Here is a 12547-nt window from a genome sequence, read left to right as displayed (position 1 = left end):
GGAAGGTTTTCAGCCTGCTGCAGGCTGCCTCCATCCCCAGTCTGAAAGCTAGGTTATTTTTACAAACATTTCCTAACCTATGACTACAAACTTGAACCACACTACCTCATGAAACCGTTCAAATGATAAGCTGGAGAGAGTTTGTGATTTAACTGTTAAATATTAAAAAACAAACAAACAACAAAAAAAAAACCTTAACTACTGCCTTTAGTAATTAATGCTAAAATGCTATTATTTACAGTATAAATGTAGAAGACACTTGAGTCTGTCCCTTTTAGCATATGTTTAATTATTGGTCTGCAAGCAGATGAGTCCTCTAGTCAGGACAGCTATAGCTTTTGTCAGGAGATCCTACACAGCCCACAAAGTAATGGGGTGGTTTTAGAGAGCCTTTTTAATGACTCATGACTTGCTGCTAGATAACCATTTCTCTCTACTGTATTTCTACAACAGGATGACCCATATCTCTCCTTCCCTGTGAAATGACCTGCAACCCCTTGGGGATGAACATTATGCAGAGCAAAATTGTGATTCAGATTCAATGTCTGGCACTGACCCTGACACCTCCCCAAAGTCTGCAGCAGTGATGGTATAGAAATGAAGCAAACTGGATTGGCTTGCTAGTATAATTTTTAAAAGAGCCCTGACACCACGGAAAGGTGAAAATACATTGCTGGGGCACTGGCAAGTCAGACAATTGTAAAACCATGGCTTATATGCTAAGGAGGTTAACCTTAGAGCTATTCTTTAGAGAGTTCAAGGGGCCAATTTTTGCTCTCAATCTTGCTGAAGTCATGGAAGGAGGTCTTCTGCCACTTCAAGAAGTGTTTCATATCAATGCTTCACTGTGGGTGTGCACACACATGCACACTCCACCCAATCCTAGGCTGAATTCTTCCAGTGTCAGCTACAACGTCATCCAAATGACAAAGACCAATGGCCAGAGAACATCTTTTATTGCACAGGAAGAAACACAAAGCAGCAAGTAGTATTGTTGAAAGAAATCAGCCCATTGTGCTTTAAATACAGATGTGATTTTTCTCATCAAATGCAAACCATTTCTGTGACAGCCCTGATATTCCAGCATGGTATGTACCCTTTGGCTGGGAAGGTGAAGTGTTCATCCAGCTCCTTCAAGGCTGCCACTGAGACTGTCTCATAAGTCATCTGGCTAGAATATCTCAGGTAGGGGTTAATTCAAAGCCCACTGAAAGCAATGGTAAGCTTCAGACAGCTCAGGCCCATGCACAGGTCTCCGTCAGCCACCAAGGAGTAGGATGAAGCCTCAGCTCCCCCCCACAGCAGTTCCAGAGATGTAGCACACCCCGTCACCCAAACAGCTGGCAGGGTCTGATTTCCCCTGCCCTTGCACCTGTGTAGTACAACCCACAAGTAAAATGCTAGCAGACTGGAACAGTTAACACTGACATGCTTTGTCCCGGGCTTTCCAGTCTGTGTCTGGAAAGTCTTGTTCATCCAGGAGGTACAAGAGCTGCTGGGGCCCTGCCAGCCCGAGTACATGCCATAAACCTGACACCCTGTGGGCAAGCCCCTGTGCCCACTGTTGGACACATGCCCCCTAGACAGGTGTGTGTAGCTACTCCAAACCAGCTAATAGGCCTCCAGAGATCCCAGGCAAATATAAAATCCAAAAAATTCCAGCTGGAAAAAGTTTCTGGGTGGGTATGGCAGGCCTGTGGGGGAGAATCCAGAACATGTAGGATACCTTGAAATGGTAAGAGTGTGAAATGCTGATGAAACACTAGCTTTCCGAGTTGGTAGCCATTTATAACTGAGCTGCTATGGTATGAACTACTAGCCAAAGCATGTGCCAAGGGTGAACCACTCTGCTGATCTTTAAAAGAAAAAGGCAGCTTCCTCAGGATCACTCCTAAGCACTCAACCCAGAGTGCCAGGGCTACACACCACAACAAAGCACTGTTTTCACCAGCTTTCCAATGGGGAGCAACAGCAACAACAAAGCCTACCATCAGCCCTCATGGACTGGACTTGCCCTAAGCATCTCCAGAAATCAGATGTCAATGGATGGGTGTCAGTGGCTCTAGCATGGTGGACACCTGGGGTGCTGATGGTACATGGACCCTGACTAGGCCTCACACAGCCTCTGGGGAAGACAAAACAGTGTCAAGTCACCCCCTCACAAGCATGAGCCCATGAGTCCATGCATGCTATAAGCCATCCTCACCCCCTTGATATCTCTTGGGCGTGGATGTCAGGCTGAGAAGATAAACTCTCCATGTGCCTTTACCCAGGAAATGGCAAAATGCGTCACTGCGGCTGGCCAAGTTACAAATAGTGCTGTTGGATATGGCTGTTTTCACTTCTGGGTTTACTGTTTGACTCCAAGAAGCCTAAACAGTTTCTGGGAGACCTAGGAAATACGCTACAGCCTACACATAACCACCCGTCTGTCCATCTCCCTGCAGAAATGCTGACGATCGCAGCTTCCTCGTGGAAAGGCTACGTACAGCCATACACTGAGGGGACGTGCAGGGAAATGCCCTGGGCAGCAGGTACCGATGCTCAGAGCAAACGGTGTACCTTCAGCCCCCATGCTGCTCTCCAGGAACTCACTGTTCACCTGATCAAACACCTGAAAGCCTTCAGACCTAGGGAGGTCTGGCAAGTAGATTGCTGTGGTTTAAAGTAGGAGAAAAGACATTTACACAAAATTGTTGTAGACATATTTTTTAAAGTGAAAGTGATGTCCAAATCCCTAAGATGTGATTTCACCAAAAATAATCCAGTTTTACACATCCATTTGCTAATAACTGCCTAAATCCTGCTGCCCTTGGCTCGATTTGCTATGCAGGCAGAACCAATGCTCAGCTCCTCCCTGGCCTTGCGCCTGCTGGGGTGGGTTTCGTGAAGCCCCAGCTCCAAGAGTCACATCCAAACTTGAGAATCAGGCTCTGTTATTATCAGGCTCTCTTATTGCTACGGCAAACCCAAAATAAAAAGGCCAGACTAAATTATTTTTAAGATCTCAAGATTTTTAAAGCAGTCTTGTGACTTTCAAGGGGTCTGACTCATGATACTTGAATGCTTGAAGTTGGCAGCAGCAGAGGGAGTGCAGCAAGATTTAGCATACAGCAATTTATTGCTAAGAGTCTTCAAATGTGTGGGAAAGGGCAGAGTGCTTCTGCAGCAACTGAGCAGAAAATGGGGAAACAGGCCCAAGCCCTTCTCCTCCAGCCAGGCTTGCATCAATTTCATCCCCTCCACAAAGGTTACCACAAAAAAAAAAAAAAAAAAAAAAAAAAAAAAAAAAGGGCAGAGCTGCCTTAGGCATCGCAAAAACACTTCCCAAAAGGATGCATGGGTGGGCTGGGGCTGTTTCCCACCTCAGAGACCATCACTCTCTTGCTCAAACACTTGACTTCCCGATCACGCAGCGAGGCAGAGCCATCAACCCTCAGGGCTCTCCGGGGACAGCTCCTTCAAAGGCCACCACTGCACTGCTGGTTGCAGCTTTTGTCTCCCTAGAGCTCTGTTTTCTCTGTGCATGAACAGGGACAGCCCAACCTGTGTGTTACACAGTGACTGGAAGTACTGTATTTCTGTTTCTAGGACAGCGAGGGCAGACCCCATTACCCCCAAACTCCTGCAGCTGTCATTGCATCCACAAGCTGGTCCCACCACATCACTGGTGTCCAGATTACCCCACAGTCTCAGCACACTTGTCTAAGAGTTTGAACAGCATCACAGAGAAGTTCAAGTGGCACTTTTCCATGGTAGAAAATAACTCTCAGACTACACACCCCAGAATTCTCCGCAGGCATCTGAGTACATGTATTAGCAATAAACCTTAAACTCTCAGCCTTTCCTTTCAAAGTGTGTTGTTGTTTTTTAAGTAGAAGTATACTAGAAGTATATAAATACCATGTGTTCTCATTATATAGCCCTGTTAAAAATCTGCTAAAATGGATGCATATGGAGTGAATGTACATTGAGTGTAAATGGGCCTCAGTCCAGACCTCCAGCATGCGATACATCTGAGTGTTTCTGACTCCTCAGATAAACAGCAGACTTCTTTCCAGCTGGTGTATGTGCCCAGCATTTGTGCCCACATCAACGGCTACAGCACAAACCTTCCTTCATTTCATCTCATTTCTGCCTAAATGAACACTGTGATAGGAAGTGCAAGCCAGATACTGCTAGATGTAGCAGATCTCTGCTTACCCAGCAGACCAGGTTTGTGCTGGCACAGGCTCTGCAATTCCTCCCATGCTGTCCAACCAAAATACATCACCACAGGCCTAGAGAGGAACTTTATGGGATAAGAAGGTCTCTTAGTGCCACGGCACATTTGCCCCTCTGCCTTTTGGGAGTGGTCACTGACCAGGCGATGGTGAGTTTTGCAAAGGGAGGTTACTGCCCCATTTCTCTTTGGCCACCACACTTTGTGTGAGTTTATTTATCTGCAGGCAGCACTGCTGCTTTCCAGAGCTCACGAATTCAGCTTATAGCCTGACAAGAGCTCACGAGCCCAGTTCTCCAAGGCAACAACACTTCCTTTCAAAAGAAGGTGGCTGTTACATCTTCTCTACCTGGGAGTGCACCATCAGTGTCCATCATAGAGCCCTGCTATGTAAGCAAGGCTTTATTAAAAAGCTCAGAACAGACATACAAAATATATTTGGCATTGCATTCTGCTGACTGCTGATTTCCATTTAAAACCACTTGGGAAAAAAAAAAAAAAAAAAAGGTATTTTCTCTACAGCATGCAAAACCTGAAACACCACAGTTTTGTTAGTGCATGGGAAAAAAAACAGAAACAAAAATGAAGTCCATATTCAAAACTAAACACAAAAATAAGACCAAAATATGCTTAAAACCAAGCTCTGTAGCTCTGTTTTTGTTCTTTTTTTTTTTTAAATCACTGTGGTGTTAATAAACTACATCAAATCTTTATATCAAGAAGCTACAAAAGTAGAGCCTTTCTCCCTACTTATTCCAGTGTAAAAAATAGGAAATTCCATTAATGCAAATGGAACTGTACAAATATGAAATGGGGTTAAAGAAATGTTTTTATGAATATCTTCACGCTTATTTGATAAATGGACATCATTGTACCTATGTCATGTTCTGTTCTCATTTGCACCAAAATAAATCTGTAATAACCATTAGCAAATGCTGCCCTTATTGTCCATGTGAAGTGGCTGTAAATAAATAATGATAGGCACTACAGAGATAATACCAATTGCACAGTAGTGGCACACAAATCACAGATATGCTATACCACATATACCAAGGGTATTTTATCTTTCAATTGAGATCCTATAATTTTAGCTGTGTCTAGAAACACAAAAAAATCCCTTCTGTACAGCAAACACTCACACAGCATTTGAGCATGAGTTTTCCTATCAATAATTTCATATTGCCATAGTTCACCTTCACTGTTTACATTCATCCATACAACAAAATAACTGTAAACCAGGGCATTTATAACAGCCTAAGGGATTTAGGCACCAGACACCACTGACTTCCAACTTCTCCCATGACATTAACTAAAGCCATTCAGCATACATTTTTAGCAAGAACTCTTTGGTTAGCTGCAGCATACTTTGGAATTTAAGACAGAAATCCTCAAAGCCCCTGCTAATAAAAGTCAAGCCACCAGCACCATTTTCCATACGTACTACCTCACCTCTCTGCTTCAAGGCGCATTTCCTCACGCTTTTGCCTCCTGAGTTCTCTGCGGCGTTCAAAGTCATCCATGGTGGGTGTTCAAGTGTTCAGAGCTCTGGAAGGATCCAAACCTAAAAGGGAGATGACCACTCAGATGACAGAGAAAACGCAATGAATGCATTTAACCAACTGAGTCCATTTAGTTTTGTTTTGCTTTCTTAACTTCACTGTAACAATTTTCTTTTTCTATCAAAAAATGTAACTTCCTCAGTATTGTTGAGATAAACAAGATTAATGAAATGCCTTGTAGGATAAACATAGCCCATGCCTGAGTTTAGTTTCCTAGTTAAAATTAAATCAACATGCTTTAAGTAAGGACTGTATACATCTGCTAGCCGCAGACTAGCTATTTGTAACGTCACAGGTCTTTTCCTACAAACAAAAGCAACAATTCAGCAGGATTTTAACTTTAAGCTTCCAGTTTTTACTGGAAGCAGTAAAAATGCTGCACAAGAGATTTCTTGTTTTCTCTAACAGCACAGATAATGAAAAGTTTTGCAAAAGCTTGCCCCCGTCCGTCTGTCCCCATCCCCCCTTCAAAAAAGGAGAAAGGAGGAAGAGAAGAGAAGAGAAGAGAAGAGAAGAGAAGAGAAGAGAAGAGAAGAGAAGAGAAGAGAAGAGAAGAGAAGAGAAGAGAAGAGAAGAGAAGAGAAGAGAAGAGAAGGAAAAACAAAAACAAAAGAAAAAAGGAAAGAAAAAAAGAAAAAAGAGAAAAAGAGAAAAAAATGAGGAAAAAAAGAAAAAAAAAAGCAAAAAGAAGAAAAAAAAAGTCAGAGCTTTTAAATACTACCCAGGAGGAGCCAAGCTATGTATAAATCATTCTCAAAGAACCAAAAGTAGCAATATTTTTTGCAGTTTAATCCATGCGTTTTCCCCGTGCCCTACCTTCTTCTTTATGATTTAGTCCATGAAATATTTTCCCCTTTACAGTTCTTCATATACAAAGCCTTTTCAGCCTTGGTTTATATCCCATCAAGCCGAGTATTACAGAATTCCCCTGCAGCCCCCAAACCAAAAATGACTACCAGAAAAGGGAAAGCTGTTCTCTTTTTGTCCCTGCTTTGTTTACAGAGCTGTCAGTGGTTAGTTAAACTCTGCCTGGAATCTGGCATTTAAGGCCTGCTCTAAGATTGCTTCCTGTGCAGGGCTGGAGGCCTCAGCTTCCTCTGCAATCCTAGCCTCCACGCTGCACTCGGAGGATTTCCACCCCCCCCACGCCCCCCCACCATTTTCCAGCCCGGCAGTACAAGACCGGCTGCAAAGGAAGCGAGCGTGCAGATGCAGACCAGCACTCAAAGGGGTCTCCGTAACCGCTTGCAGTGCAAAGGGAGACAAAGCCAAGGTGCGTTTGGGAATTATTTGAAGCACTCTGTTTGCAGATACGGATCTGTTTTGCGGCTTTATATCCCTGCCCACCGGTGCAGCGTCCAAGCGCCCTCCCCATAAAATCACTGGCAATAGCAAAGCCTCTCATGACTTAAGGGAATCTGAGGCTTTTTCTGCCCCCTTTTTCAGATGAAAACACTGCTGAGGACAGAGGTTTTGCGAAGATTATTTTATTAGTTTACTTTTCCCGAGGGTGTTTTTCTTTCTCATTTGTTTCTGGATTGGGGGATTTAAAATTTTGTTGTTGTTATGACTTTTTGCATGTTTCGCTGGCTGAGGTTATTTTGCAGAGGTTAAAAGGGAATGTTAATTTTGCAAATCTGATAGTGAATTTACCATTGCTGCTCCACTTTTTCTTTTTTTTAATGCACAACAGACAATATATATAAAAAGCAAGTTGCAACAAGACCTTTGTTCAAATCTTGTATTTGCTTACCCTTACCACTGTGTACCCCTTGAAAAGCACAGCACACCAAATCTGCCGTTTTTTCCTGAGAAGGGTTTTCATCTCAGCCTACACGTGCAGCTAAGTTCTGTCCCAGTTCCCTTGCTAAAGGGGCCGTAAGTTGTGGGAATGATGTGGCTCCCCACGGCTGAAAGACCAGGATCAAAGGAGGAGCAATACACACCAGAGAGCAAGTCTGAAGCAGCGCCTTGTTTGTGTGCACAGAGGGCTGGTGGCGGTGCCTGCAGGAGCTGAGCTGCACCAGGCAGCACCACTTGCTCTGGGGAGGGCAGTCACCAACAGGGCCTTAAAGCAGAGAGCTGACTGCTAGGCTGACACCTTGTGTGCTAGAAAATGAGATTCTCAAACCCTTTTTCTCTCTCCCTGCCCAAATAGACATGCTTTGGCATCTGATTTATGTGCACCTTCATCCCTTCTAACCCAGCGAGGTACACCCCTTTCTCCACCTCTCCTGACAGGGCTACGCTCCTTCCCTCCCCAAAAGTCCAGACACCATGTACCCAGTTCCCTCTCCATTCCCTTTGCAAATGTCCCAGCCAACACCTTCAGCCCTTCCCTTCCCACGTGGCCTCAGCACCATCTCTCATCTTCAAAAGCTCAGGGTCTCTTCCTCACAAGGAAAACTGTGGAGGACGCACAACAACCCAGAACTACTACTATTCTTCCTCCCATCATCTCTTCCCAGGGTGCGGGTGAGATTGTGCTGCAGCCAGGCAATATTCCATGGTGCGACAACCTTCCTCCATCTTCTGGGTGCTTTTGTGTTGTTCAGTGCAGTTCACATCAGTGGATCTCTTGGGAGTACGTCTCGGGTTTGTTAGAGTGTGCTGCCTCCTCTCCATGGACAGAGGGACACTTGGTGGCATTCAGACAACTTCCAAGCCAAATCACCTCAAAAATGAGAAGGGTACTCAGGAAACTAAGGTCAGGTCAACACTACATCCTTTAATTAGTGAAGCGCGAGACAATGAGTTATCAGACAGACAGTCCACTTAAAGAAGTCAACCATTCAGTGCTGCTTACTGCCTTCCACAAAACAAGTTATCTTTCAGCCTCTGTAAACTACCAGACAATAACTTCATCAAAATTAATCTCTCTAAAAATGCTTCCTGTTTCCACAGAAAAGTTTCTTAAATTCGCAGTTTCCCAAAGTGTTCTAGCCTCAGAAGATTCAAAAATCACTTTGCTTATAGATGAAGGTACCAATTATTTGAAGTATTTCCTACAAACTATTTTTGGGAGTGTGCACATTTTGATGTTCCTTTTTTTTTTTTTTTTTTTTTTTTTTAAATAAAAATTGGTAATGAGTGAAAACATCCCGGGTCAAAGCATAACATTCCACATGGCTCCAGGGCCTGCCTTCAGAGACAAATGTGAAAATGTCTCTGTGTCTCTGACCTTCCCAAATCTAGAGAGGTAATCAGCACACAGAACCCACATTTCCTGATCAAAGGTGTGTAAATAAATTATTATTTTTTTATTCTTTGTATCCTTTTTTTTTTCTGTTAAACATTTTTAATCATTTAACGTCAGACCAACAGAGTTTCATTTGTCTCACAAGAGGAAAATGTCCCTAAGAAAACAGTTTCAGATCACGTGTAATGTTACACTCAACCTCTAAAAAGTACTTCATTTTTATTATAAATGTAAAAATTTTGGTTTTAGAATTATGATGGAAAATGTTTTCGTATCACCTTTATTTTTTTCTGATTTGTTAGCGGGCAAGTTTTTAACCAGATTCAACCATAAGTCAACAACTTTTAATGAACACTTCTTTTTTTCTTTTTTTTTTTAGCAAATAGAAGGAGACATCTGAAACTGTTTCACCAGTTCCCTTCCCTTGATATCCACATACATATACAAACTGACGGAATAGTGGCTACTGGTTTTGTGAAAAGGTGCACAACAAAAACTGTCATTATGTTGCTCCTACATCAAAACAAAACTCTCAGCACTATTTCAAACTTAGCACAACTGTAATATTACTGAAAGAATCTGAAGTGAACTCTCATGAGTTTCACACCACTAGGCTCAGAGGAGGAACTTAAGGAAAATATTACAAAAATCTTTGATCTTGCCTTTGTATATATATACACCTCTCAGAAGCCACTAAAGGTAATTCTTGCTCAGGACCTTGGATTTTCTGTAGCCTCACATACAGGGGTCTTCTTAGGGTCCCTCCCTTTTGATTCTGAGGCTGAAGCTTTAGGTCACAAGATGTTTGATGAACCCTGTGGTGTTTCTGAAGAGATGCTAAGACTAAAATGGCCAGATGAGCAAAAGAGCTAACGTACAACATCTACCAGCATCACCGCATTACTTGCGTCAGAATTATAGTAAAGTATGTGCCCTGCAAATAATACCATCTCCCCATGTAAACATTCTTTATTTCAAAAGCAGTGCCAGAGCCTCTGTCCTTTTTTATCTCTGCATTTCACATAGTGCCTTTGATCTTCAGTTGACAAGGGTTTATTGCTAAAATTTGTTGAGTTTTTCATTGTCTTGCAAAAGAGTGCTTCCTTCAAGGACAGACACATTTAATCCCTTCTGGTACAAAACACACGCATGCAAATCCGTCTCCCTTTTATGCCTCATCCCATGAAAGAGTTTACAATTTTGTCTTCTTGCAGCTTTCAGCAAGGTGGAAAATCAGAGGAATGCACAGTAATTGTAAATATATGACACGATACTTTAACACTAACCAACAGGAATATACTCTTCAATGGCAAAGATTAAATTGGCTAAGTGGAAATACACACATAACCACACAGCTATTTCATTCCACTGTGGAGAGCTAAATAACCTCCTTCTCTGGCTCAGGTTAAATTCTGTCCTCACCCTCTCCCCAGCACTGATTACAGAGACAACCCAGCACCCAGTGGGCCTTAAAAATAGATGAGCTAGACTGATAAAAAGGAAGTGAAAATGCAGACTGCTACTCAGGTCTTTAGCCAAGGGAGCTGCCTTTCTTTCCAGACCTGCCAGTCGCCTTTCCATTACAGAGAATGAGCACTCAACCTAGTTAATGCCAAGCCTGTGTACCAGCTTCCACCTAGCAGAGCCAAGAAACATCAAGCCAGAGCACATTCCCTAATATAGCACGGCTGTGTATTGCACCGGGCTGTAAACCGGCTGCGTCTGGTGATAGCATTGTGCAAGCACATGCCATCTTGTGTCCCTCCCAGTGCAGAGGAACAACTGCAGATTTCCTCTTGGTGGCCTTCAAGCGCAAACAGCCTGAAAGTCATGTCCCTTTCCTCACAGCAGGATCGCTCACTGGTCTGGCGCTGTGAATGCCCAGAGCAACCTTCACACAGGCATCTAAGCAGATGGCTAACTGTGATTGCTGCCCATGCAAGAGAGCATGGACCGGAGCTCTTGACAGACTCCCCTCCCAGGAGGTTGGCAAATTATTCATTAAAAAATCAGGGCAGAATACAGTTTCATTGGCTGGAGGGGACCAAAGAGATTTGGCCTTAGGTTTCTTTGTAACAGGAGATTTTCTGCTAATTTTCCTTTCTCATCTACAGCCACACACATCATCTGTGTGGAACTGTACACCACATGCATCCCCCTTCCTTCTGCAGCCCAACAAGCCTCTCATGCTGAAGTGAGCGAGATACCAGCACAGACCAGCATGGCTGTGGGACTGCAGTTCCACAGGAGCTGGTAGAAATTTTAGGGCCCAAAGGAAGCAAAGAAAAGGGCTAGATTAGTAAAAAGGATGATTCCCAGTTTCTTCATAAAAGAAACCATTACCAGTTCCTTGTCTCTTTCTCTTGCATCCTGAGCAGTCAGAGGCAGGAATGGTGCAAAGAGAGATGGCTTCGGGATTTCTAGGAGAACTGAAATAACACAGGTATAGAACAGGGTGGGCAATGAGATAGCATGGCTCACTGCCCAGCATCCAGAGTGAACCCAGCAATTGTGGATACTCCTGCTCAGTTCTACCTCTGATTTACTTTATGGCCTTAGAGACCGAGCTTTAGCCAATTTTGTGCCCATGAGTCTATATCATATCCGCCAACTGCAAATTCTTCTTGCTGTGGATTTGCAGAATGCTAAAGCACAACCAGGCCCTGGTTTCAGTCACAGGCACTAGATGCATCTGTAACATGAAAAAAGACACACCCAAAGATAAAGGGAAATTCTTTCTGAGCCTTTCCTACAGATGGGTAAGAAAGGCAGGGCTTCCAGCCCAACTACACAGTTTCTCTGCATACATGCAGCTGGGCCTCTGACTTCCGACCTGTCCTCACTGCAGGATTAGGTGGTAACACAAAACCCAGTTACTTTGTCATCACCCTCTTTCTTTTCGGTATTCCTACAAAAAGAATCAAGTGTCTCATTAAATCTCAACATAAACTGAGACGGCAAGCAGCTTTGTGAGTTGTACCCCATTAAGTTGAATATCTCATTTTCCCATCTGTCTCCACGTCAACTGTCCCAAATCCCTGGCTTGGAGGCGTGGACCTTTTAAACGTCAGTAAAAGAATGGTCAGTGAGAAGCACGAAGAGTATTTTGCTTCAGCTAGCTTCATGCCACAACATCCACTGTATCTCTATGAGAACCATTTCCCTCTTTTTTTGTGCCTTTCCTACCCCAAATATGATAACAGAACTACTTTGTTGCCCCTTTTGTAGCTGAGAGCAACTCAAAGAGCAACACTCATTGTCCAAGTGTAACTTGTTTAATCTGGCATCCATGAAACACAGGTAAGACAAACATTCTCCTGCAATATCTGGGAGAATTAGAGTTCCTTAATCTATCTTCAGTCAAAACAAATAAATCTGTTTTCTGTGAAAATCTATCAGAAAGCATTTGGAAATGATTTTCCCCACTTCCCTCTTAATTTTGTATTAGGAGCATTCAGTGACACTCAGATCTTTCAGAAACAAGCACAACTGCATTGAAGTCAAAAGGTGGAATTCAATGGATTGATTTGTCCTTTGTCAGACCTCATGCATGCTCTTTCTTTAAAC

At 43.2% G+C, this 12547-nt stretch overlaps 1 protein-coding gene across 43 annotated transcripts in view; it reads right to left on the bottom strand.

Moving 5' to 3' along the window:
* The window catches only part of CALD1 (caldesmon 1), a 194219-nt gene that overhangs the window by 89082 nt on the left and 92590 nt on the right, over window positions 1-12547 (bottom strand). For 38 of the 43 annotated variants that reach the window (XM_040563282.1, XM_040563554.1, XM_040563229.1 and 35 more), the window contains one exon: window positions 5672-5783. In XM_040563282.1, coding sequence (XP_040419216.1) covers window positions 5672-5742 — 71 coding nt within the window. In that variant the 5' untranslated portion in view covers window positions 5743-5783. Of the gene's footprint in view, window positions 1-5671; window positions 5784-6597; window positions 7158-12547 lie in introns of those variants that run through there. The other 5 variants (XM_040563253.1, XM_040563416.1, XM_040563488.1 and 2 more) reach the window with 2 other exon arrangements.

The sequence above is a fragment of the Cygnus olor genome, chromosome 1 (assembly GCF_009769625.2).
Source record: "Cygnus olor isolate bCygOlo1 chromosome 1, bCygOlo1.pri.v2, whole genome shotgun sequence".
NCBI classification, from domain to species: Eukaryota; Metazoa; Chordata; class Aves; order Anseriformes; family Anatidae; genus Cygnus; species Cygnus olor.
This window is presented reverse-complemented; position numbering and strand designations above follow the sequence as displayed.